The sequence below is a fragment of the Mirounga leonina genome, unplaced genomic scaffold, assembly GCF_011800145.1.
Source record: "Mirounga leonina isolate KUSES-001 unplaced genomic scaffold, KU_Mleo_1.0 Mir_150, whole genome shotgun sequence".
NCBI classification, from domain to species: Eukaryota; Metazoa; Chordata; class Mammalia; order Carnivora; family Phocidae; genus Mirounga; species Mirounga leonina.
In genome coordinates this window covers 21,562,325-21,588,008 of record NW_023270374.1, presented here as the reverse complement: position 1 = coordinate 21,588,008, position 25,684 = coordinate 21,562,325, and the positions used below count along the sequence as shown (strand labels likewise).

At 50.2% G+C, this 25,684-nt stretch overlaps 3 protein-coding genes across 8 annotated transcripts; 2 read left to right on the top strand and 1 right to left on the bottom strand.

The window, feature by feature from the left end:
* The first annotated feature begins 4,676 nt into the window (after positions 1–4,676).
* On the top strand, positions 4,677–5,598 carry CUNH20orf141 (chromosome unknown C20orf141 homolog). Its single transcript, XM_035005663.1, is given in 3 exon segments — positions 4,677–4,886; positions 4,888–4,947; positions 5,025–5,598. Coding segments are annotated over 3 exon segments (645 nt in total). The 5' UTR covers positions 4,677–4,707; the 3' UTR covers positions 5,431–5,598.
* A 386-nt stretch (positions 5,599–5,984) lies between these two features.
* On the top strand, positions 5,985–6,458 carry TMEM239 (transmembrane protein 239). The gene has a single exon (XM_035005662.1). The coding sequence runs from the start codon at positions 6,000–6,002 to the stop codon at positions 6,456–6,458; it is 459 nt and encodes a 152-aa protein (XP_034861553.1). The 5' UTR covers positions 5,985–5,999.
* A 14,397-nt stretch (positions 6,459–20,855) lies between these two features.
* On the bottom strand, positions 20,856–25,646 carry PCED1A (PC-esterase domain containing 1A). 6 transcript variants are annotated; one of them, XM_035006007.1, is made up of 8 exons: positions 25,243–25,646; positions 24,788–24,932; positions 24,184–24,263; positions 23,837–24,075; positions 23,587–23,737; positions 23,223–23,490; positions 21,613–21,888; positions 20,856–21,263 (listed from the first exon to the last, which is right to left on the bottom strand). In XM_035006007.1, exons 2-8 carry the CDS (start codon positions 24,909–24,911, stop codon positions 21,016–21,018), a joined length of 1,386 nt encoding a protein of 461 aa, XP_034861898.1. In that variant the 5' UTR covers positions 24,912–24,932; positions 25,243–25,646; the 3' UTR covers positions 20,856–21,015. The 6 variants fall into 6 exon arrangements, with proteins under 6 accessions (XP_034861898.1, XP_034861901.1, XP_034861899.1 ...); XM_035006010.1 differs by having other exon boundaries at positions 21,613–21,684; XM_035006008.1 differs by having other exon boundaries at positions 23,223–23,469.
* Between the last annotated feature and the right edge of the window lie 38 nt (positions 25,647–25,684).

Genomic DNA, 25,684 nt, shown 5'->3' with positions numbered 1-25,684 from the left:
ACTCTATCCCTCACCCTGTTTTATCATCTTATTTATCTTCAAGGCTTTCAACATTGTTTGAGATTATCTTGTTTTGTTTGTTATGTGTTCACTGTCTGGGTCTCCTCCCCCAGCAAAGGTAAACAACACTCCAGAAGAGCTTTTTGTACCCAGATGTTCACAGCTCAGGGCCTAGAACAGCACCTGGTCCCTAGTCAGTGCTCCTTGCAAGGACAAAGCACCGGCCAGAGGCGCACACTGGATGCGCATTGCCTTCCTTTGCGGAGTGATCGGTAGTGGGGGAATCAAGGGGGGCTAGCGAGCAGGGATGGGAAAGGGCCTGCGCTCTGGAATCCCGGGATCTGCGGCAGCCCTGCCCGTAGAGCCCCAGCTGCTGGCGCCAGAGGACAATGAGGCGGGGGTGGGGGACGCGGCGGAGAAGGCGGGACTGGCGAGCATCAGGCCTGGGCACTGGGTGGCTCAGTCGGCTAAGCATCTGACTCTTGATTTTGGCTCAGGTCATGATCTCCTGGGTCATGAGATCGAGCCCGGGGCAGGGGGGTCAGGCTCTGCACTCAGTAGGGCATCTGCTTGAGATTCTTTCCCTCTGCTGCCCCTCCCCACCACTTGCGCTTGCTTGAGCTCTCTCTCTCTCTCTCTCTCTCTCTCTCGCAAATAAATAAATAAATCTTGAGGGGAAAAAAAGTATCTGTGTAATATATTCAAGGTTAGAGAGGACCAAGCAGGGCTGAGGGAAGCTGACTCTTCCCCAATAACACAAGGTTCTGTGGGAGAGGAGATGGCAGGGCTATGAACTGGGAGACCTGCCCCCCCCAGCCCAGCCCAAGGACTGGTGGATGGCCACTCCCGGCCAATCCAGTAGGGGCTTGGACCTGTGGAATGCTGGTACCTCTTGTGTCCCCTGTGCCCCCTCTTACCCTTCTTCTTACCTCTCTTACCCCTTGCCTCACTGCCCTATTACAACCTTCAGGGTCCCTTCGTGGCCCTCTATGCCCTCTGAACCCCTCAGAACTTCCTTATGCCCTTCCATTACCGCCTTATCCCCTCAGGTATGCTCCCAGCTGGGCTGCCCTCTTTGGCCCCTGCCACTTGGTTACCTGGGCTGCAAAGGTGCCAAGCCAGGAAGCAGGCTGTGGAGGTGGCGGCTCAGATCTCTAGCCCCTGAAGCCAGGTGGAGAATTTGTCGTGGCCTCGTGAGGGCGAGGATATGGTGCAAAGCACAAGTGAGCAGGACTGAGCTGGACTGGGCGGAGACAGCTGCCCAAAAGGGATTGGGGTTTAAGGGATGGCCGGGGACTCTCCTGCCAACTCTCTAGGGTGGTCGGGTGGCTGGAGGGGGAGGGGAGAGCTGACTTCGGCACCACATAGGCTCAATTTCACACCCACTTCTGCTGTTTGTTGTGTGTGGGTATCCTCGGACAGTAATTTGCTCTCTGAGCCTCTGTTTCCTTATCTGTAAAATGGGGACAATGATAGCTTGGCCCCAGGGTTTTGGTGGTAATGAAGTGAGATAATATGTGGTTTCCTGGGGGCCCTGAAGCTAACCAGATGAATTAAAGGTGGGAAAACAGCTTCAGACAGTCCTCTTATTCCCACATACATGGATGGACTAAAACGATGTCAAGAAAAGAAAGGAGGGCGCCTGGGTGGCTCAGCTGGTTGAGCGACTGCCTTCGGCTCAGGTCATGATCCTGGAGTCCCTGGATCGAGTCCCGCATCGGGCTCCCTGCTTGGCAGGGAGTCTGCTTCTCCCTCTGACCCTCCCCTCTCTCATGTGTTCTCTCTCATTCTCTCTCTCTCAAATAAATAAATAAAATCTTTAAAAAAAAAAAAAGAAAAGAAAGGAGGCTATGTGTTTGGCTGCACAAAGAGAGAAGTGGTAGTATCTCCTGCCTGCCTGGGTCTCCTAATCTTCTGTCTCTGGTGCTGGGGCAGAGCTCACTCTGCACTTGGTGTTCTCCCTGTGATGCAGGTGGGCATTGCATGGCATTGCAATGGCAGCTCCATGGCACCTCCATGCACAGCTACACGCCCATCCTCTGCTCACCACCTCCCCCAGCTGTCTCTCTTCTGTACATCAAGGTCTTTTCAAGCCCTGCTCCTCGAAGTGTGGCCAAGGACCGAGAGCACCAGCTCGTTAGAGGCTGGGCGCTTGTTAGAAATGCAGAAGCCCACCCCAGACCTACTGAATCAGAATCTGCATTTTAACAGGATCTCCGGAGGATTCAACCCCCGGAGATACACGTGCACATTAAAGGCTGAGCAGTGCTAGGTGGGAGATTTAGAGCACCTCCGTCTAAAATGCATGAGATTCACAACTTTCTTTCTTTCTTTTTTTTTTTTTAAAGAGTTTATTTATTTATTCATGAGAGACAGAGAGAGAGAGGCAGAGGGAGAAGCAGGCTCCCAAGGAGCAGGGAGCCCGATGCGGGACTCGATCCCAGGACCCCGGGATCATGACCTGAGCCGAAGGCAGACGCTTAACCATCTGAGCCACCCAGGCGCCCGAGATTCACAACTTTCAAGTTTGATGGTATTTGATGGTGTTTGAAGCTGTCACTGGAAATTTTATCTCAAGCTACAAGAGCACATCCACATAATATTGGGATATTGGCATTTCATTCATCCTGGGAGGGTGTATTCCTGATCTCTGTAATATGACCCTATATTAATTTTCTTTTCTTTAACTAAATCATTTAGCCGAAATACTACAGAATACAGTTTTAAAGGTAAATCACATTTAAGCTCTCAATAGAAGACTGTTTTCTATGCTTCTCCATTCCCAGATCAACCACTTTTAATTCTGTTATTTCTCCTTGTATTTACCTCTATACTTCTATTGCTATTTCTTAATTTTTCTATGTCTAAATGTTATCTGTAGGTTTCCTGCTATGGAATTAAGGATTTTGCTTTCTTACCACCCTCCCGAACATATATCTTCAAGTACACAAACAAACTCCTTCCATCCTCCCAAAGAGCTAAGTCACTGGAGTCAATATTCAGTGCTTATATATGACCGTGTAAATATTATCGTCCGACTTTTTGTGTTTCCTGGAGTTAGCACTACTTTGTTTTATCATTTGCTTGGTTTTCTAGGCATCAATTACTAATTTAATCCCAAAGCGACCAACAGAACTGAACATTTTGAACATATCTAAAAACCACAGATAATTTCATTTTCTTCTGGAGACATCCCTCCTGGAGCATCTTGCTTTTGATTCCAGCCTGGGTTGTTTGCTTTCTTTACTTGGAAGCACGGCTGACATCCCGAGCCTTTCTCATCATTGCTTTCCTGTGTTTAGCCTCATCTCTTGACTCCCATATTGTCCTCTTAGTTTAATGCCTTGTTTTGCTGAAGCACATCCTCCAGTAGCTTTCTAGGAAAGAGTGTATACGAGGTCAAATTTTTGAGAACTTGCATGGCTTAAAATGTCTTTATTCTACTCTTGTACTTGATAATCATTTGGACAGATCTACGTTTTTAGGTTGGAAATCATTTTCCCTCAGAATTCTGCGGGTATCGCTTTATTACTCTGGGAAGAGCCAGAGCAGAAACAATCGATGAATGGTCCCAAGGGCCACAGGGCCATTGGCTCTATGCTAATGATGTCAAGTCCACCAGGCTTGAGTCTTTGGACAGGGCCCGCTGGAGGCGGATATGCCACCTGATTTTTGCTTTCTCCTCTCCTGGGGACTGTGTGGCCACTGGACCCTTCCCCCAGCCCCATCATTTTTTCCCTCAAAGTATGATATGTGGAAAGGATTCTGTTCTTAATTATGATCCACTTCTACTCTTGCCTCTTACGTCACTAATCTGAGATGTGCTGGAACCTCTGTAGCCACCACCCATTTACAGATTATCATGGGGATAGGTTTCCTTTTCAGACGATCAATCCCTTCCTTATATGTTCATTTGCCTTACTTTCATTCTCAGAGGGTAACTTTAACCTCCAGTTTGGGGGTTACTATGTTGAAGCCCTCTTACATTACCTATATCATCTCTGGAATCCCAGTATCTGAAACACTTCCCACAGACCACAGGGCTTCGAAACAGCCCCCTCCTGCCCCACCCTGTAGCAGTCCCGTGGGAGCCCAGCCCCAGAAAGTCTCAGGGTGCTTCCTGGCAGAGCCTGCCTCTGCATTTCAGGGCTGTAGTCCTGAAAATTCCCCCACAAGGGCCCACAGGCATCCCACAGCTCTCAGGGGAGAGAGAGCTGCTGACAGGAAGATTGAATGATTGCCCCTGGATACAGAGCTCTGGGAACCCTCAGGAGAAAGAAAGCAGCCCTTCCTCTCTTGCTCAGCTGCCCATGTGATGATGGAGTTAGAATGCCTTCCTGGTAACTCAGATCCTCACGGGGGCCCTGGGGCAGAGAATTCACGAAGACAAGAGGATGAGTCTTAGTTCTCAGAAATCACGGACTCCCTTCTGACTTAGCCCCACCTAAGCCACCAGCTGCTTAGGTGGCCAAAACCAGCAACAGCCCCCTCTGTACCCCAGGGCCCCACCTGGCAATAGGTCACAATGCCCCAGCTGCCCAGTCCCAGAATGGCTGACTGGAGTGGGAGGTGAGGAGGGTGTGGCAGGTGGGTGTGTGGGGAGGGGGGATTCCCACGGAGCTCACTCTTGAGTGTCTGCCAGGGCCTCGCCCCCTCCCATCTCCCCCCCCCCAACACTAGTCCTTCCTGTCACCTCCACCTCCCTCCATGACCCAGCTCTGCTTACCCAGGCCCAAAGCCCTTGCTTATCCTATCCCAGTCCCTCCCAGAGGCCTGGGGGCTGGGGAGGGGTCGCATAGTCCAGTGGGTCCGTGCATGTCCCCCTGGGGCCCTAGCGTGACCCAGCTCCGGGACAGTGTCCTAGGGCTGGGAGCACGGGGGCTGACAGCTGGCTGGCCCAGCCTCGCTGCTGCTGGTCAGCTTCCTGGCCCCTGACCTGCTCCACCGGTTAAGTGTGCAGCAGCCCGGCAGGTGGGCCAGTGGCCAACCTCCCGAGGCCCCACCGCCACCTTCTCTGTCCACAGGCCCGCAGGCCCCCCGCAGACACTCCTCCCGGGAGGCCGGAGTCAGGGGGCCGCACTCCTGCCTGCGGCTGCAGTCACAGGATGACTCGGCCCCCAGGAGGCCCTGCTACTGGCACTCCTGGGCCTGGGGCTGCTCCTGGGAGCCCGAGGCGTGCCCCTGGCCTTGCTTGGCCTGGCCTTCCGCCCCCATCCAGAAATACACTGGCCCTGCTGCTTCCCCAGATCGCCTTTTCCTCTGTCCTGGGTTGAGCAGGCAGGGGGGTACCCCTTTATCTCCAGCCTGAACTGCAGGGGCCCTTTGGCCCCCCGGCATGGGCGGCGGATACCTGGGTCTGCGTCTGAGACAGCAAGAGAAGGCGGGGCCAAGGGACAGGGAGCCAGGGCAGGATGTGGCAGCCACCTCTGAGCTTGTGGGTTGGGGGTGGCCATTCTGGCTTCCTCTGTGGTTCTAGAGAATGGGTGGCCAGAAAGACTTACAGGAGAGCAGAGTGGGCCTGGATATCAGTTAGCACGGTAGGAACAGGGATCCCGAGAGGGCTTCTCACAAGAAAGCACGAGAATTTGCGTCTGGGGGCTCACCAGACACCCCTGCCAGCCTGGACGGTCCGTGGAGGGGGATTCAGGTGAGCCTCACATCCTGCAGTGGCTCCTCTCTTGGCGGGACCCCACCCCCACCCGGGTCACAATAGGGATCCTTGGGGGTGGGCAGGGGGGTGAGGGATGGGGGGGGAGTTGAGGGGGGCTCCACTCTGGCTGCTAGGCCATCCTGGGCGCTGCAGGAAGCAACATGACTTAGGTGGCTCTGCCGGAGGTAAGACCCAGGCCCCAGCTCAAAGCCCTGGCCCGCCCACGCTGGTCCCCTCCTGACCCCTGCACCCACCCACCCCCACCCCACCCCCCGCCTGCCCAGAGGCCCCAGGCGTCTCCAGGGCTGCTCCTGCAGCTGGCCTGGCCCTCTCCCCAGGTGCACCAGCCATGACGCCGCAGCCGCAGGTGGAGACAGATGCCATCGGGGCCGGTGAGGGGCCGCAGCGGGCTGCGCCCTGGTCAGCCTGGGCCACGCGGCAGGCCTGGGTGCGCTGGTGTCTGTGCCACGTGCCTCGGAGCTGGGCCCAGTGGTGGGCCACGTCGGGCTGGCGGCAGCCACTCCAGCGTGCGCTGTGGGGGCTGGAGGGGATCCTCTACCTGCTGCTGGCGCTGACGCTGTGCCACGCGCTCTTCACCACCGGCTCCTACCTGCTGAGCTCCCTGTGGCCCGTCGTGGCCGCCGCGTGGCGCCATCTGCTGCCAGCCATCCTGCTGCTGGTGCTCAGCGCCCTCCCCACCCTGCTCTTCACCGCCTCCTTCCTGCTGCTTTTCTCCACGCTGCTGAGCCTCGTGGGCCTCCTCACCTCCATGTCTCACCCAGACTACACTCAGGACTTGGACCAATAGAAGGGCAACCCCATCCCGCTGCCTGTGTCTGTTGAGCCCTGGCCTAGGGCCTGAGGTCCTGGGGAAGGGGAGGGCAGTGGCTTCAGCAGGCCCCAGACCCCACCCCCCAGCCCCCAGCCCTGCCCCCGCCCCGTCCCTAGCACTGCTCGGGCCAGGCGTGATGTGGCCTAGAGCTGGCCCCGTAGACCGGCCCAACCTCTGGCCACCATCTGCCGAAGCTACAGGTCCTCGGTGTGAGGCATTGGGGGCTTTGAGAAGAAGGGGCAGGGCAGAAGGGTGAGCCAGGGGCAGAGCTTGGCCAAGCCGCCGAGAGTTCCCACAAGGGTTTGGTGACACCACCAGGGCTCCCTTGGCAACTGGCAGCTGCTTTTCCTCACAGATGCCCAGCTGTCTCAGCTGTAGACTCATTGAGAACTTCTAGCTCAGTAGCCCTCTTTCCCCGAGCTCTAGAAAGGGCCCACTGACAGAAACCTAGCTGAGAGAGGGCTGGCCAGAAGCCCCATGAGACCTCAACTAACTCACCTCCCGCTCCTTTCTGCCCAGGCATCCCCCACTCCCTAGACTCCCTACCTTCTGCCTCCGTGAGCACCCCCAAGTCTGGGAAGTGGGCCAGCTAGGGTAGTGAGGATCCCAGAGGAGACCTACTTTAAGATACCTAAGGTCTGTGATGGAAAAAATGAACAAGAAGTCCCATTTCCCCACTTACACAATGTGTGGCCATGGCCAGTTAATTCTTTTGAACTTCGGTGTTAAGTGGGTCCCAACCCTGTCATGGGGTTGTTGTGAGTCAAAGAAAATACCGCCTATGTGTGAGGTACTTCGTAAAGACCAGAAAACTGTAAGATATTATATTGAAGTCTGAGAATAATCTGTAGGCTCAACGGGTCTTTTGACCCTGAAGGTGGTTGAAAGAGCAGGAAGCTTCCCTGGGCCTTCAGAGAAACGCTCTGTCATGCATACAATTTTGGCCCTCCGAAATTGTGGATGGGTGTGGAGATGTAAAAGGTCGTGTGACATGAAATCTCGAAACATGCACATGCTGAGCTCTCCTCATTGTGAAATGCTTGCAGCTGGGGCCTGGCGCCCGGAGATGCCTGGACAGCTGTGTGAGTGAAGAAAGCAGAGCCCATGGGTTTCTGAAGCTGTCCCGACTGCTGCTCACAGCTCCAGGAAGGTCTGGAAGAGGGCATCCCTTCATGCCCAGCACCCTGGCCCTTCACCCACAGCTCAGACCCACCCACCAGACCCCCACCCAGTTCCTGACCCTCCCTGTCTTCCACCCAGTCGTGACCCCACTGGATATCTAACCCTAAAATTTCTGCTCCTGAAGCCCTAGAACCAAAGTTCCTCTTTCCTGCCACCTAAACATTCAGGCCATGGGAACCAGACCCTAGGACCTAAGTTTATTTTTGCGAAAACCCATTTGCTGTGGAGTTTCATAACCATGCAGGCCACTGGTCAGAGGCCTTCAACATCCAAAGCCCCAAACCCCAGGCACAGTCCTTCCTTCCAGTTTCCTTGTGGTTCACCCTCAAATGTGGCCTGGTAGGAAGGGCAAGACAGGACATGGAGATGGTGAAGCCTCATGGTTAGCCTGGGCTCTGGGGTATTGGCTGAGAATGGGTTTGAATCCCAAGCACTGTTACTTTCTAGCTCCGTGGCCTTGGTGGAAATTGTTAAAGTTTACCTTCTTGAACTTCATTTTCCTCAAGGGTAAAACCAAGGCAAGAACACCTGTTTTAGGGCCCCTGTGGGGCTCGTGGCATGTGGGCAAAATTCCTGGACTGACTCCTCATGCCACAAGCTGTAGCTATGCTATCCCCTTTTAGAGATAAGGAGACAGGCTCAGGATCGCCGTTTGCCAGGGGCAAAGCCAGGGTGTTTGAATCCTGGTTCACCCTAGTGGGCTACTCAAGCAAATGCGATGGAGGAAATATAACCGCATGGAAGACCCTGGGGCCTCTCAATGCCTGTTCTTAAGAGCTCCTGTTAGGGATGAAGCCAGGATGCCAGTCTTGGGTCTCTCACTGACTTGGCTGGCCATTGCTGGCCAGGGACATCATTTCAGAGCCTTGGGGCCATTATGATTAAGGGAGAGAGGAGGTTTTGGCCCAGACCAGGCACACTGCGGAGATGGGGGCAGGAAGGATTTGGACAGAAGCAAGGAGAAGGCCTTCTTCCCTTCCCCACATAAATATATACCTTCTACCCTCCTGTGTCTGCTGGTAGAGGATAAGGTGGTACAGCCAGACTGCAGAGCTGATGGGCAATATTTATCAAATTTGATCAACCAATACCCTGTGACCCAGCAATCCAAAATGAAGTCTCATAGAGGCCCGTAAGGGCCTGGCTCCTCAGAGTGGTCCCACCAGGACCAGAAGTATAGGTATCCCCTGGGAGCTGGCGAGAAATGCAGAGTCTGAGCGCCCCCCTCCCAGGCCTGTGGAATCAGAGCCTGCATTTTAACAAGAGCCCAGGTGATACACATGCACACAAATGTTTGAGAAGCACTGCATAAGGGGATGTATTTGAGAGGGCTGATTGTACTATTGGTGGTGGCAGGGGATGGGAAAGGTCAAATCAGGTGGATGAGCACAGCTTATTTTACACAGTTAGGTTTAAGCACAGTTAGGAGAGGACGCTATACGCATTGATCTCGAAATCCTAGTGCTGAGTGAAAAGAATGAGAATACAATTCCTTTTACACAAATTTAAAATGTATGCCAGCAAAACTTTTTCCCCCCCCTAGAACACGTGAAAACAAAAGATAAACAGAAAGGAATGGCCAACTCTAGGGGCAGGCAAGGGGGAGTGGAGTATACAGATAAAAGGGAAGTGAGGGACCTTGCCATCATGAACGTCATTCCTGAAATTCCTTTGAATGTAGATAAAGTCACTCGTTTAGAGTTAAAAAGCTTAAAAATGCAAGCCTGGGGCAAATGAACAGGCTGGAATGAAGGAGTTCTAGGTCTTTCCGATTTGGGCCAAGAAAGGAGAGCCGCCCCGTTGGCCTGAGTGACCTGGACGGTTAGGTCGGTGTCTTTGCCTGGCCTCCCGCACCGCAGCCCGCAGCCTGCTCTGATGGGGTGGCGGTGGGGGTGGCGTGGGCACCCCGTTACCTGCGTGGCCTGACCAGGATAATCAGATCGGGCGGGGCAGGAGGGACGGGAGCCGAGGAGGCATCAGCCGCCAGGTCCGTCGCATCTAAGAGAGCAGAGAGGGAGCCACAGGGCATCCACATATGCTGGGGGGCACCTAGGAGCAGGAGCGTCGGGTACGACTCTCCTCCGCCCCAGGTGCAGAAAGCACCGAGTAGGAGCGATCGGGACGGAGGGTCTGAGAGGGCGGCGTCAAGGGAACTCCGGGGGCGGGGGGCACCTCTTGAGACAGTTGTCAGTGGCCACCCTGGGGAAGGTTGAGGGGTCCCTGGAAGGAGGAGCTGTGCGGCGCCGGAGGATCCTCTAAGAGCCAGCTGCGGGTAGCCGAGAGGGGGCGCTCTTCCGCAGACTCGCGTGTGCGGGGGAAAGTGGGTCCCGGCTCGGGGGTGTGGGGAGCGGCTGTCCTCACCGAGAGGCCACAGGGGGATAGGGTGGAGACCCGCTCCTGCAGGGAGGGGGAGGTGGTCCGCGCCGCGCCGGGAGGTGACTCCGGGAGCAGAGCCAGGTGTGGGGCACTGCGCAATTCGCTCAGGTTGGGGAGAGGGGCCGGGGCGAGGGCTGGAGGGCGTCGAACCCGGCGCGCTGACCGTGCGGGCGGAACGAGGAGGTCAAGGGCCTGAGGCTGAGAAGGAAATGCTGAGCCAAGCCGGGGATCGGAGGGCTGTGGGCACCCACAAAAGGAAGGTGCTAACCATCCCCGGAAAGTCAGCACCCCGCGGAATCGCAACTGGCGGAGCCGGCGACCGACGATGCAAGGCGCGACCCCTAGCGGAGATCTCCCTCTCTGGCAATGAAGAGTCAGGTTTGGTTGGGGTGTGGGGAGGAACGGAAGGGAGAGGCCTCTCACAGGCCGGGACACTAGCACTGGGGGCGAGGGTGAATCGGTAGGGGCTTCTTGGACTCCTCACCCCCTTCCCCAAATCTCCAGCCTGGGTCCCCCAGCCAGAAACCCAGAGGCATCAAGGGCAGAGCTCATGAGAATCCTAGAGAAGGAAGGGTCCAATCTAGCCATCATCACTGTCACGGACTCCTGACCCACCCCTAGTCTATGATCCCATTCCTCCTGGGGGAAAGAGCTGTCTTTTGTGAGGTTTTGTCAGGCTTTGGATGCAACAAATTTTAAACAAGTTTTTTTTTTTTCTGCTGAGCAAACATCTATATTCTGAGTCTTGCTTCCTTTATACTGCCTCCTTACCTTTCAAATATTTTCCATCCTAAAAATAAAAGAACTTGATTTAAGATCTTGTTGCTTCTACCATATTTTCTGGCCTATGTCTTTAAATGTCTAACAAAAAACCCACAATATTTAAAATTGAGATGTGATACTGCATACTTGCAAAATATTTGTAACATGTATGAGTCATAAAGTCCTCTAAACTGAAGGATACCACATCCATCTAATAGCCAGATGTTATCAGTATGTTATCAGTCCTCTCCTTGTGCATTCATCATCTAACTGTGCAAGCTGGGGTTCCCAGACAATGGCATATGGAATTGCTATTCATAAGCACCTTTGACTTGATCTTGATTTAAAAGGAACTTCTTCTAAGGTGCCACCATTAAGAATTACGTAGGTCACTGTAGGATTTTGGTAGTTTACTTTTATCCAGCTAAGGAAACTCCTTTCCATTCCTGATTTGCTAACAGTTTTGATTGTGAATGGACATTGAATGAAAGAATTGTTGTTGTTTTTTCTGCATCTACTACAAGGACAACTTGGTTATTTTCCTTTATTCTGTTTATATGGTGAATTACATTTTTAGGTGTCTTAATATTGAACTCTTCCTAGAAAAAAACCCATCCTGGTTCCTTTTTAATTGACATATAATTCACACACACACACATTTTACGTGCAAGTAAAATGTACAAATCTTGGGGGTACAGCTCAATGAATTTTTTTTAAACTTTGTTTTTTTAAAGATTTTACCCATTTATTTGAGAGAGAGAATGAGAGAGAGAGAGCATGAGAGAGGGGAGGGTCAGAGAGAGAAGCAGACTCCCTGCTAAGCAGGGAGCCCGACGTGGGACTCGATCCCAGGACTCCGGGATCATGACCCAAGCCGAAGGCAGTCGCTTAACCAACTGAGCCACCCAGGTGCCCCTCAATGAATTTTTATATACTTGTATGTGTGTCCATGTAACTGCCACGCAGATCAAGATATAGAACTTTTCCATCATCCCAGAAAGTTCCATATGTCCTTTCCCAATCAATACTTTCCCCCATAGGTAACCTGTATTATGACTTCTATCACAACAGATTAGCCTATTCTTGAAATCATACAGAAGAAAGTCATACAAAATGTACTCTAGAGTCTGGATTCTATCAAGGTTACAACTGTGAGATTCATCCATGTTGTTGCATCTCTCAGTAGTTTGCCCTCCTTTATTAGTGTACTATCCCACTGTACAGAGGCAACAATTTATCTACTCTCTTATTGAAGGACATTTGGCTTGTTTCTAAGTTTTGGCTACTATGAATTAAACTTATATGAATATCCTTGGACAAGTCTTTTGGTAGATAGATGTGCTCACTTATTTTAAAGTGAAATTGTTAGATCATAGAGTATGTAAATGTTCAACCTTAGCAAATGCTGCCCAATAATATTCAAAGTGATTTGTACCAAGCAGCAATTCCACTGCTTTTTTTCAGCCTACCCACCAAATTCATTGTTTGGGTTTTCTGCTCTCTCCTGGTCATCAGATATGGTATTTACATTTCTGTAAATTTTCATTTCATTTCATTTCAAAAATTTTCATTTTTGCTTGGGTGATTTCTGAGAGGAGGAGAAAATACCAACTTTATCACCTTCAAACTGCACAACCTCTTTCCTTTTTATTTTTTTCAAAGATTCATTTATTTATTTTAGAGAGTGGGTGGGGCAGAAGGAGGAGAGAATCTCAAGCAGACTCCCTGCTGAGCATGGATCCCAACTCGGGGCTCTATCCCACCACCCTGAGATCATGACCTGACCTGAAGCCAAGAGTCAGTGGCTCAACTGACTTAGCTACCCAAACGCCCTGAACTGCTTTCCTTTTTATTTTTTTAATTTAATTTTTTTTAATTATTCTTTTTTTTTTAAGGTTTTTATTTATTTATTTGATAGAGACAGTGAGAGCAGGAACACAAGCAGGTTAGGAGAGGGAGAAGTAGGCCTCCAGCTGAGCAGAGAGCTTGATGTGGGGCTCAATCCCAGGACGCCGGGATCATGACCTGAGCTGAAGACAGACGCCCAACGACTGAGCCACCCAGGCACCCCCACTTCCCTTTTTATTTTTATTTTTTATTTTTTAAAGATTTTATTTATTTATTTGAGAGAGAGAGAATGAGAGAGAGCACATGAGAGGGGGGAGGGTCAGAGGGAGAAGCAGACTCCCTGCCGAGCAGGGAGCCCAATGCAGGACTCGATCAGGGACTCCAGGATCATGACCTGAGCCGAAGGCCGTCGCTTAACCAACTGAGCCACCTAGGCGACTCCCCACTTCCCTTTTTAAAGCCAAGAATGCAAGGGTGGTTTAACATTAAAACACACACACACACACACATAACAATTAATGTAATTCACCATATTACAAACTAAAAACTATATGTGATCATTTCAATAGATGCAGAAAAGGTATTTCATAAATCCAACATTCATTCCTGATTAAAAATAGAACAAAACTCTCAACAACCTAGGAATAGAGGGAAATTTCCTCAAGCATATAGAAGGCATCTGTGAAAAATAGGGGTGCCTGGCTGGCTTAGTCTGTGAGCATGCGACTCTTGATCTCAGTGTTGTGAGTTTGAGCCCCACGTTGGGTGTAGAGATTACTTAAAATTAAAATCTTTAAAAAAAAATGGCTGGGCGCCTGGGTGGCTCAGTTGGTTAAGCAACTGCCTTCGGCTCAGGTCATGATCCTGGAGTCCTGGGATCAAGTCCCGCATCGGGCTCCCTGCTCGGCAGGGAGTCTGCTTCTCTCTCTGACCCTCCTCCCTCTCATGCTCTCTGTCTCTCATTCTCTCTGTCTCAAATAAATAAATAAAAATAAATAAATAATAAGAAAATTAAAAAAAATGGCTAATCCCACAGTCGGTGAAAAAACTGAATACTTTTCCCTTAAGATTAGGAAAAATGTTATGTCTGTTTTTACCATTTCTATTCAACATTGTAGACGTCCTAGCCAGCACAATAAGGCAAGAAATATAAATAGAAAGCATACAGATTGGAAAGCAAGAAGTGAAGCTATCTTTATTTGCAGACAACAGGACTGCCTATGTAGAGAATCCAATGGAATCTATAAAAAAGCTACTGGAACTAATAACTAATAACTAATAAGGGAATTTAGCAAAGCAACTAATATGTACATATTAGTCACCATTATGATACAAGATCCATACAAAAAAAATCAGTTGTGTGTATGGAACCAGAAAAGACCCCAGATAGCCAGAGGAATGTTGAAAAAGAAAAGCAAAGCTGGTGGCATCACAATTCCGGACTTGAAACTCTATTACAAAGCTGTCATCATCAAGACAGTATGGTACTGGCATAAAAACAGACACATAGATCAATGGAACAGAATAGAGAGCCCAGAAATGGACCCTCAACTCTATGGTCAACTCATCTTCGACAAAGCAGGAAAGAATGTCCAATGGAAAAAAGACAGTCTCTTCAACAAATGGTGTTGGGAAAATTGGACAGCCACATGCAGAAGAATGAAACTGGACCATTTCCTTCACACCACCCACAAAAATAGACTCAAAATGGATGAAAGACCTAACTGTGAGACAGGAATCCATCAAAATCCTTGAGGAGAATACAGGCAGCAACCTCTTCGACCTCAGCCACAGCAACTTCTTCCTAGAAACATTGCCAAAGGCAAGGGAAGCAAGGGCAAAAATGAACTATTGGGGCTTCATCAAGATGAAAAGCTTTTGCACAGCAAAAGAAACAGTCAACAAAACCAAAAGACAACCAACAGAATGGGAGAAGATATTTGCAAATGACATACCAGATAAAGGGCTAGTATCCAAAATCTATAAAGAACTTATTAAACTCAACACCCAAAGAACAAATAATCCAATCAAGAAATGGGCAGAAGACATAAACAACAGACATTTCTCCAAAGCAGACATACAAATGGCCAACAGACACAGGAAAAAGTGCTCAACATCACCTGGCATCAGGGAAATACAAATCAAAACCTCAATGAGATACCACCTCACACCAGTCAGAATGGCTAAAAATAACAAGTCAGGAAATGACAGATGTTGGCGAGGATGCGGAGAAAGGGGAACCCTCCTACACTGTTGGTGGGAATGCAAGCTGGTGCAGCCACTCTGGAAAACAGTATGGAGGTTCCTCAAAAAGTTGAAAATAGAGTTACCCTATGACCCAGCAAGTGCACTACTGGGTATTTACCCCAAAGATACAAATGTAGTGATCCGAAGGGGCACATGCACCCCAATGCTTATAGCAGCAATGTCCACAATAGCCAAACTATGGAAAGAGCCTAGAGGTCCATCAACAGATGAATGGATAAAGATGTGGTGTATATATACAATGGGATATTATGCAGCCATAAAAAAATTGAAATCTTGCCATTTGCAATGATGTGGATGGAACTAGAGGGTATTATGCTAAGCGAAATAAGTCAATCAGAGAAAGACAATTATCATATGATCTCACTGATATGAGGAATTTGAGAAATAAGACAGGATCATAGGGGAAGGGAGGGAAAAATGAAACAAGATGAAACCAGAGAGGGAGACAAACCGTAAGAGACTCTTAATCTCAGGAAACAAACAGGGTTGCTGGAGTGGAGGGGGGTGGGAGAGATGGGGTGGCTGGGTGATGGACACTGGGGAGGATAGGTACTATGGTGAGCGCTGTGAATTGTGTAAGACTGATGAATCACAGACCTGTACCCCTGAAAGAAATAATACATTATATGTTAATAAAAATTTTTTTAAAAAATCAATGTGTTTCTCTGTACTAGCAATGAATGATCAGAAATAGAAATTTAAAAAGCGGAACGCCTGCGTGGCTCAGTTGGTTAGGCATTTGCCTTCAACTCAGGTTGTGATCCCAGGATCCTGGGATTGAGTCCTGCATCGGGCTCCTTGCTCAGCGGGGAGTCTGCTTCTCCCTCTACCTGCCACTTCCCCTGCTTGTGCTCTCTCTCTCTGACATATAAATAAAATATTTTTTTAAAAGAAATTTAAAAAGCAGCATCATTTAAAATTAAAAAATAGCACTTAGAGGTAAATCTGGCAAAAGATGTGAAAGATTTGTACACTGATAACTACAAAATGTTGCTGAGAGATATTAAAGAAGACCTAAATAATGGAGAGATATGTCTTGTTGATGAAATGGATGACCCAACAATGCTAAGACGTCAATTGTTCCCAAATTTAATCGATATATTCAATACAATCACAATAAAAATCCCAGCATTTCTGTAGAAATAAGCTGATTTTAAAACTGGGATCGAGCCCCACATCAGGCTCCCTGCTCGGCAGGAAGCCTGCTTCTCCCTCTCCCTCTGACCCTGCTTGTGTTCCTTCTCTTACTCTCTCTCTCTCTGTCAATAAAAATCTTAAAAAAAAAAAAAAAAAAAAAAAAACTCATACGGAAGGGGTGCCTGGATGGCACAGTCAGTTAAGTGTCCGACTCTTGGTTTTGGCTCAGGTTGTGATCACAGGGTCGTGGGATCTAGCCCCGTGTAGGGCTCCACGCTCAGGGTGGAGTCTGCTTATTAAGGCTCTCTCTGCCCCTTCTCCCTGCTCGCGTGCTCTCTCTCTAAATAACCTTAAAAAAACTCATACAGAAATGTAAAGGATCTAGAATAGCCAAAATAACTTTGATAAAGAAGAACAAAGAGGACAAACACTACCTGATTTCCAGACTTATCGTAAAGCTATAATAATCAAGACAGTATGGTATTGGCATAAAGACAGACAAATAGATCAATGGAACAGAATATGGGGTCCAGAAATAGATCTATACATATATGTACAACAGATTTTCAACAAAGGTGCAAAGAGAATTTAGTGAGGAAATGATAGTCTTCAACAAGTAGTGTTGGAATCTTTAGGTATTCATATGTAAAAAAATATCAATCACCTTGAACTATATACAAAAATTAATTCAAAATAGATCACAGACCTAAATGTAAAACCCCAAACCATAAACCTTCTAGAAGAAAACATACAGAAAAATGGTTGTTACCTTGGGTTAGGCAAAGAATTCTTCGATATGACACCAAAAGTATAATCCATTAAAGAAAAATAAACTACCCCTGATCAAAACTAAAATTGTCCTTCAAAAGACACTGCTAAGAAAAAGACAAGCCATGGAAGGAACAAGTATTGGCAAACCGTACATCTCATAAAGGACTTGGATCCAGGATAAAAAGTTCTCAATGCCCAATAATAAGTTTTTTTAAAAAAAGGGGATGGGAGGAGAGAAGGGACAGTCTGAAAAGAAACTTTACCAAAGAAGATAAACAGATTGCCAATAAGCACAGGAAAAGACTTTCAACTTCATTAGTAATTATGGAAATGCAAAGTAAAACCACACTACCCACCTATCGTAATAGCTAAGATTAGAAAGACTAATACCAAGTGTTGATGAGGATGTCAGGGAATTGTATCCCTCACACACTGCTAGCCTGACTATAAAATGGGACAACCACTGTGGAAGAATGTTTGTCAGTTTCTTTAAAAGTTAAACATACATCCACTGTATGATCCAGCCATTTCATTCTAAGAAATGAAAACATATGTCCACACAAAGATTTGTGCATAAATGTTCACAGCAACTTTATTTGCAACAGGCAAAAACTAAAAATAACTCAAATGTCCATCAACAGGTGAACAGATAAACATTGGTACAGCCACACAATAGAATACTACTCAGCTGTAAAAAAGAGCGAGCTACTGATACACGTAACAACATGAATTTCCATGTTGTTCCATCTATCTCACTAATTAGGCTGAGTGAAAGAAGCCAGGTTAAAAAAAGAGTACCTATTGAATGGTTCCTTGTAAAATTCTGGGAAATGCAAACAGATCTATAGTAACAGAAAGCAGATCAGTATCAATGGTTCCTTGGTGTTGGAAGTTGGGAGATGTGAGGAGGTTGTGGGGAGAGAACAAGGGAAGGGTTTACAAGGAGGCAAAGATAAGTTTCATTATCTTGACTGTGATGGTTTCATGAATGTATACATGTCAACATTTATGAAATTGTACATTTGAAATAGATGCAGTTTGAGTTACATCTCAATAAAGCAGGCTTTTTTTTTTTTTTTTTAAGCATAGGTCCATTTTCTTGTAGTCAGAGTTTATCTTTCACCAATGTACCCGGTGGAGGTAAACACTAAAATGAACTCAACACACAATCCATGCAAGGAACTGGACAATGTAACAGAAGGCAAGTTATCTGCTTTTGTTGGGAAACTTCCAGTTTGGTTAAAATGTTTTGAAAAAAAAAAACTCCACTGATTTTGTTTTCTTGAAAGACTTTTTTTTTTTTTAAGATTTATTTATTTATTTGACAGAGAGACATAGAGAGAGAGGGAACACAAGCGTGGGGGGGGGGGGGGGGCGGAGAAGCAGGCTTCCCGCGGAGCAGGGAGCCCGACGCAGGGCTCGATCCCGGGAACCGGGGATCATGACCTGAGCCGAAGGCAGACGCTTAACGACTGAGCCACCCAGGCGCCCCTTGAAAGACTTATTTTCTTGGAAAATAAAGGCTGGTATTACAACTGAAGAGCTCACACATCTTTTACTACTTTCAGGAATATCTTGGTATGGCAAAGGAAAGGATATTGGAACTAAGATTCCAGGGGCTCCTGGGTGGCTCAGCCAGTTGAGCGTCTGACTCTTGATTTTGGCATGGGTCATGATCTTAGGGTTGTGGGATCCAGCCCCATGTTGGGCTCTGCACTCAGCACGGAGTCTGAGATCCTCTTTCTGCCCCTCCCCCTGCTCGCTCTCTCTAAAAAAATAAAATCTTTAAAAAAAGAACAAGAGTCCATGAAAAAACACACACCAAGATTCCATGAATGAGAGGGAGTCTATGTAAGATTGTCTTTTTTTTTTTTTTAAAGATTTTATTTATTTGAGAGAGAGCAAGAGAGAGCACAAGCAGGGGGAGGGAGAGGGAGCAGCAGACTCCCCACTGAACAAGGAGCCAGACACGCCAGGACCCTGGGATCATGACCCAAACCAAAGGCAGATGCCCCACGGACTGAGCCAGCCAGGCGCCCCTACGTAAGATTGTCTTATTAAATGATTTGTCAATGGTCAAATATGGATGGTTTTTGAGACAATGAAGTTTGAGTTCTGTCATGCTTAACTAGCAAAGTGTGCCTACCTACTGGGGAAACATAAAAGTCTCATCATTTTTACATCTCAAAACAAAGGCCAGGAAACATTGTAAGTAATGACATGTATGTGGCTATTTTTTAAGTTTCTTGTTTCCCAGTCATAACCGAATAAAATCTGAGAGAAGCCAAGTGTCTTGTACTATAATATGCTTATGTGACCAAGTGAAAAGAAAATAATTTATCTCCATTCTGCTCTTATGATAGATTTCAAGTCTATGTTGGGAAGCTGAAGGAAAGGTTATGAAACCCCCTGTGGGCAATGGGAGCTACATAGTGAAATGGGGTGGAGATGGGAAATGTAGAGGCAGAATGATGGGGATATGGAACACACTGAACAGTCTCAAGCTTTCTTACAGAGTGAGAGTTCCAGAATTGGGATGGGGTTTGAAGGGAGTGGAAAAGACTAAGGATTGGTAGGGGAGGGGACAAGGAGTTTTTAGAGAACACGATGGCAAGCAACGGAGAGGGCCGGGTGAGACCGGGTAACTCATTACTTTCTTCTCCTGTCAATTTTCAGGAGAAAAATTTGAAATTTTTGGACCAGTTTTCTCCAGTGACATTGAGAAGCTCCAGAGTCAGAGGTATAAAAGTGTCCAGACAGAAAAGGGTTTTGAAGAAAGGCAGAAAAGAATGAACAAGAGGTTGGGCAAACTGAGGCAGCTGAAGAGGGCTGCCCCAAGGATGAGTTTTTGTTAACAAAAAGAAACAGTTTTTGCAACAATAACAAATCTAAAATCTTAACTCCCTAACAAAAGGCTTTTTTTTCTATGTTGCCTTCCACTTTTTGTCTATACCAAAGAAAACCAAGCTTGTTTGTCTCTTTTGATTCTCAACCACCCTGTCAATGTTGCTCTCTAAAGGGTTTTATTAATTCACGTTGTCTGTACCAGTTTCCCCAGCACCAGCGGCTTAATTTAACAGCTTACTTTCATTTGCAAGTGGTTAATTGCCAGCAACAGTCAACACTTTTCTCATCTGCTATTTCATGTCCTTTTGTGTGAGTTTGCCAAGGTAAAATTTTAGTAACAAGTATGGAAACTCAATACAAGAAATCTGCATCCCTCTCTTCGCCCCAATTCTACTTCAAGATGATTTAGTGTCTCCATGTTACCCTATTTTTCTGCCCCACAGCACCTATCAGCTTACTACCATGCTCCTTCCTTCCCCCGCCCCCCCGCCCAACGCCACCATCTGGCCCACACTCCACCCCTGATGCTTAGTAGTATCACAAACCTAGAGTCAACACCACTTGTCAAAGCTGAAACTCTGTACTCTTTCTTAACTTCCTTACAGAGTTTGTCACAGCCTCTTACCACCCCCCCACCTTAGAATGCTCCCTCAGACCCCCCAAGTCCCACCCCCCCCAACAAAGAGGTTGGTCTGTGCTTAGTTTGCTCCCATTGCGCATTATATCTATTAAATAATAGATTTCTAATCAGTCTTCCACTTGAGTTTGGCAGCTTGTTTAGTTCCAACCACTTAATGAGTGTCCACCCAGTGCCAAGAGTTGTGCAGATAACTAAGGTATGTGTACATGTCCAGAAATAGATGAATGTTGAATGTATACCTGAATGCATAACACTGGAAAATAGAGGTGAGAACTCGCCAGATCCAAAACTCCAAATAAAATATTGACAGTTTCAACTCAGCCCTTGCTATTTTCCAATCCCAAAGAGCAGCCGACAACAGGGGACCCCTCCGGGATCTTTAAGCACACCTGTGTTCTGGTAAGGGTGGAAATGAGTGTGTGAGATAGCAGGAAGGACACATTCAATGATTTTTAAATAGTATGAGGTGAAAGGGCCAAGGCTGGAGAGGGCCCAGAGGCAGCTCCCCAACTCTTCAGATCATGGTTTGGGAAACCCATCCCCTCACACAGGAAGATGCCACTCTGTTCTTCCATGCCTTTATTAGTGACAGCAATGGACAAGAACAATGCCAGGCATAACAGACACCCTGACCCAGCACCGGGGGTGGCAAGCAGGCCCTGTAGGGCCACTGGCACATCCAGCCCCAGTCCAAGATCCAGTCTACCCAGGCCATGTCCCCGAATGGGCAGGCGGCTGTCTGTCCAGTTTGTTTGTGTGGATCAGTCTGTCTGAGTGTCTGAGCCGCTGCCTGCAGGGCCCCCCCATCCTCGGCACGTGGTAGGGGCTGTTGGGAGCACAGCGTGGCATCCCCCGGTGGACCACTGGGCCCCGGTGCTGACCATGGGGGATAGGGCCAGGGACTGGAGGTGGCAGGGGGCCAGGCACAAAGTTCACTCCAGGGCCACATCCTACAAAAGAACCAGCCATTATCAGAGAGCGGGCTTCTGACCAGGTGAGCCCAGCTCTGCCTCCGGGCAGCTTTAATCCTCCAGGGTGAGCTTCTCTGGGCTTCTGTTTCCCCATCTACAAAATGGCAACACCACTTCCCCTACCTCCAAATCAGCAAATTATGACAATCAAAGAGTTGATTAACGAGTCTACAGATGTTGTTGTAGATCCAGCAGTGACTGAACCCAATCCTGGGGGCACAAGGAGCTACCCAACTCCTTTCAGTCCACCTGGGCACAGGAGGCTAGGCTGGGGAAGGTGCACAGGGAGGCTGGGAGAGGTGGGAGGGGAGACTGCGGAGGCACCTACCTAAGTGGGATGACATCGAGAAGTCTTCTGTTGAATTATAATTGAAGAATTCGTGGGGTGGGAAGGGCTGGCCTGGGAAAAAAGGGGTGTCCTGGGGCAGGGGTGGAAACAAGGGAGGTGGCGAGGGCTGAGGAATGGGGTAGGGGAAAGGCATGGGAGGGGGCAGGGGAGAGAGCTGGGGTGGGGGCAAGGCCAGCTGCTCCCCGAAGTCTGGGGGCTGCCCATGGCTCCCCTGGAACAGATGATCCGGCTCTCGCCAGTCCTCAATCCACGGGTCTAAGAACGGGATGGTTGTTTGTTTTAGGCCTGAGAGCCAGGCCACCCAGAATTCTGGTTGTCCACACTCTTAAACCTCTCTTCCCTCCTACTGGAGAAAAAGGCCACCAGGCGGGGGCACCCTCTGCTTCCTACCCCATCTTCCTCATTCTCTCTCATTTCAGGCCAAGCCCAGGGTATGTTTCTTCTTCCTTGCCTTTCTCAAAGTCACAGATCTGCCTTTGCTCTGACCTCATGCTCCCCTCTAGAGCCTTCTCCCTTTGTATGCCCGGTTCCTGTATCTGTAGCTTTTTCCTCTCCTAGTTCCTCCCCACAGACCAACAAATGAGCCTAAGAAGTCTTCTCTCTAGACACCACGAGACCCTGTCATGTTGTGGGTCTCACAACGCACAGCACCTCAGAGGTCTGCCTGAACCAAACTCACCAGTCACATCCTCCCACCTCACTCTTCCTTTTCACATCCCTATTTCTGGACCTCCAAACTGAGTTCAGAAGACCTAAGCCACCACAAACTAGCCTTACAACCATTAGAGCACCCCTCTCTTCGCTGGGGATTAGTTCTCATCTAAAAAACAAGGAAACCCAACCATTATATAATCAAAGTCCTAATCCACCTCCTCAAGGCTCCGACTCCTGGCTACCAAGTCCTAGTTTACCTCCGTGACATTCCTGGCCTCTGTGTCCTCACACCCTCTAGTGCTGCTATAAACAGCCTTCTAACATGACTTGTGCCCCCAACTCAACAGACACTACCCTGTAGGTACCATGTACATAGCAATTGTGCTAGACACCAAGGCCAAAAGGGATGAGCTGGCAACAAGGTAGGAACCTCGCCCTTTGAGGACATGATCCAGGGGGAAGCAGACATGGAAACAATCAGCCACCATGCTCCTTTTGAGAGCAAGCAAGAACTGAGAGGCCTGACAGCACCAGCTGAGGGGTTTCTTTGCTTCTGCAACATCGAATGACTGCCCTTCCTCCATTTCCGTCTTTCCACCCTCCTACCCCCATGCCTAGCTAGAAGTCCCCCCATTTCTTCCCTATTCATCTGTGGGATAGGGATCTTTTGACACGCTGCCTTACGTGCTCAAAGCTTACATGAACTCACGTACAGAGATGACTATATGCTAGACCATATGGAACCAGAACTTGGGTCAAAATGTTGCTCCCGTGATCTCACCCTCCCCAGGGGATGAGAAAGGTGCACTCAGGAGCCACAACAATCCTTCAAGAGGCCTCTACTCCCTGAGTACTCTGTCCTATTCTGTTTCTGAGCCCTATGCTCTAAGAACCCCCTCTGCATCACTCTCCTACTCCCTAGTGGTAGGGCTCACCAGAGGGATAGTCACGCTTGGGAAGCTCCACGCCCCAGGCATCGGCCACGTGGGTCAGAAGCAAGTGTGAGAGGTGGCGGTGTGCGTGTTGGTCCCAGTGGACACCGTCCCGGTGACGGTGCTGTACCGCATGCCGAAAATGAAAGTGGAGGTCGAGGACATCAAAGCAGTGGTCCCCGGCCAGTGTTGCACTGTAGAAGTTCCCTTCAACCACATCCCGCCGCAGAGACCCTGCCAGGGGCTGGAGCTGAGTAAGAAAGTGCAGCATCTAAGAGCCGCACAATGAAGCAGGGTCGGGAGGGAAGGCTCTCTGTCTACCAGTCAGCTGCCTCCTCCCCCATCCTGAAGGGCCTCAGTCACTTGCCTCTGGCAGAAGGAAACCCCCAGTGACACGCTCCCCCAAGGGCATGGCCATGTTCCACACCAGCAGGCACGAATCTGGCAACACCTGGTCCATGCGCACAAACACCCGCTCCAGGTTCTCCCGGTAGCTCTCCATCGAGCAGCGGCCATACCTGTCGGACAGCACATAGGGTGGGCAAGAGCACAGGGTGGATAGCCTCTGAGCCATACCTCCACCCCCAACCAGTATTTCCCTCTCCCCCCGCCCCAACCTGGAGAGATCCCAGAGGCAGGAGTTGATGATCACCAGGTCCGGGGCAGGCCCATATGTCAGCTCCTCCAGGACGCCCTCGAGGTACTCGGAGTAAACGCGGGTGAGGAAGTAGAAGCGCACAAGGTGGTGGCCAGAACCCGAGCAGAACTGGCGGACCTCCCGGTACTGCGTCCCGTTGTGTAGCTCGCCCAGCTGACCCCCAGCCACCAGCTGGTCCTGTTCAAAGCTCAGCTCCCCCTGCCCACCCCCCCACCCAGCTGGTCAGACCCATGCCAGGGAGGAAGACCCTGCCAGGCCAGGGTCTGTGCCCACCCACCACTGGCGTGGCTACCAAGCTTCCCTCACCTTGGCTTTCAACTGGGCGGCTGTGAGCAGTGAGTCCCTCTGGAGCAAGAGCACCAAGTCCTTGTACACAGCCCGCTGGACTGCAGGGAGACAGAGATCCTGAGGCTAAACAAGCCTCACCCCACCCTAGCTCCTCCTAAGTCCAGGCCTCCCATCTTCCCAAGGCTGGGGCTGCCCAACACCACCTCTGTGGAGCTCATTACAGAGGCAGGAGAAAAGGTGAGGTTAAAAAAATCCTGGTACTACCTCTGCCTCTGGCGGTGCACCACCCCCAACTTAGTACACAGTGGCCCAATCACCTGGCAGAAGTAAGTCGGCCAAGTCACCCAGGAGACAGACAACACAATCCACTGCTCCCATGAAGGAAAGTATGGGAGACTGTCAGGGAGGAAAATGCTGAGCAAGGATGGGGTAAAAAATGTGACAGACTACATCGGTCAGACACCTGTGGAAGATTGCATGGGGAAATAAAAAACAGAACACCTACTGGACTGGAAGAGACTAGGGGTCAGAAAAGAGATTTGGGATGGTGACAAAGGGTCCAGTCATAGAAAACAGACTGAAGATGCGGGGCTGGGTAGTGTGAACCTAGAGGGGCACTCACTTGAGTCCCCCAAGATGACCACGAACTTGTTGTGTAGCAGCTGCTGGACTTCCGAGGCCTGGAAGTGGACCATGGCGCTTCGCAGGGGGAGGCGCGGCTCCTCGTTCTCCAGACAGAAGACCATGCCGCCGCTGCCAATGACGGGCTGCGGAGAGAGGCCACTAAGCCGTGCGCGGGCGGGGACTCAGGACAGGTCGGCCCCAGGGCCCGCCCCGGGATAAATGAGACCTGCGCCGGCCCCTCCCGGGCTGCTCAGGGCTACGGAGGCGAGGTGGCGGCGGCACAGTGGGACCCATGGTGGCGCCTTGCCTCGGTCCCACTTGGCACCAGAGGCGGGGGGTCGCCAGCCCGCGGGCCACCAGGTCACCGAGGCGCTTCCCGCGCGGCGCCGCCCTGCGCCTCGCCACGTGCCCGCCGCCGCCCCGCGCATGCGCGCGCCCGCTAGCGCCAATTACCGAGTCCCGGGGCTCCGCACCGTTCACCCACGCCCGGGGCAGGCCCGCGCACCGCGCGCCTCGCCCTCTGGGGGCTCCGGGCCTAGCCTCATGTTCCCGCGCCCCGGGAGGCCAGTCGGTTCTGCACAGCCCGCGCCCGGCGGAACCCGTGCGTCCCGGTTAGCCGTCGGTGCGCAGCCCGGAGCCCAGCGCTCTCCATGCGTGCGTCGCGGCGGCCCCGACGGCGCCTCGGGCCTCGGAGCCCCGGGCGGCGACGCTCACAGCTTCCACTTCCGGTCACCCATGTCCCGCCCTGCGCGACCCCCGGCGCCCGAGGAGACAGGAAGGCGGCGGGGGCGGCCGCGGCGGGGGGCAGGGGCCCGGGCCGGGCCCACCCGGGCGGGCACGAGGCCCGGGTGTGGGCGGGGGCGCGGCGGCGGCCGAGGGCAGCTGCCCACAGTGG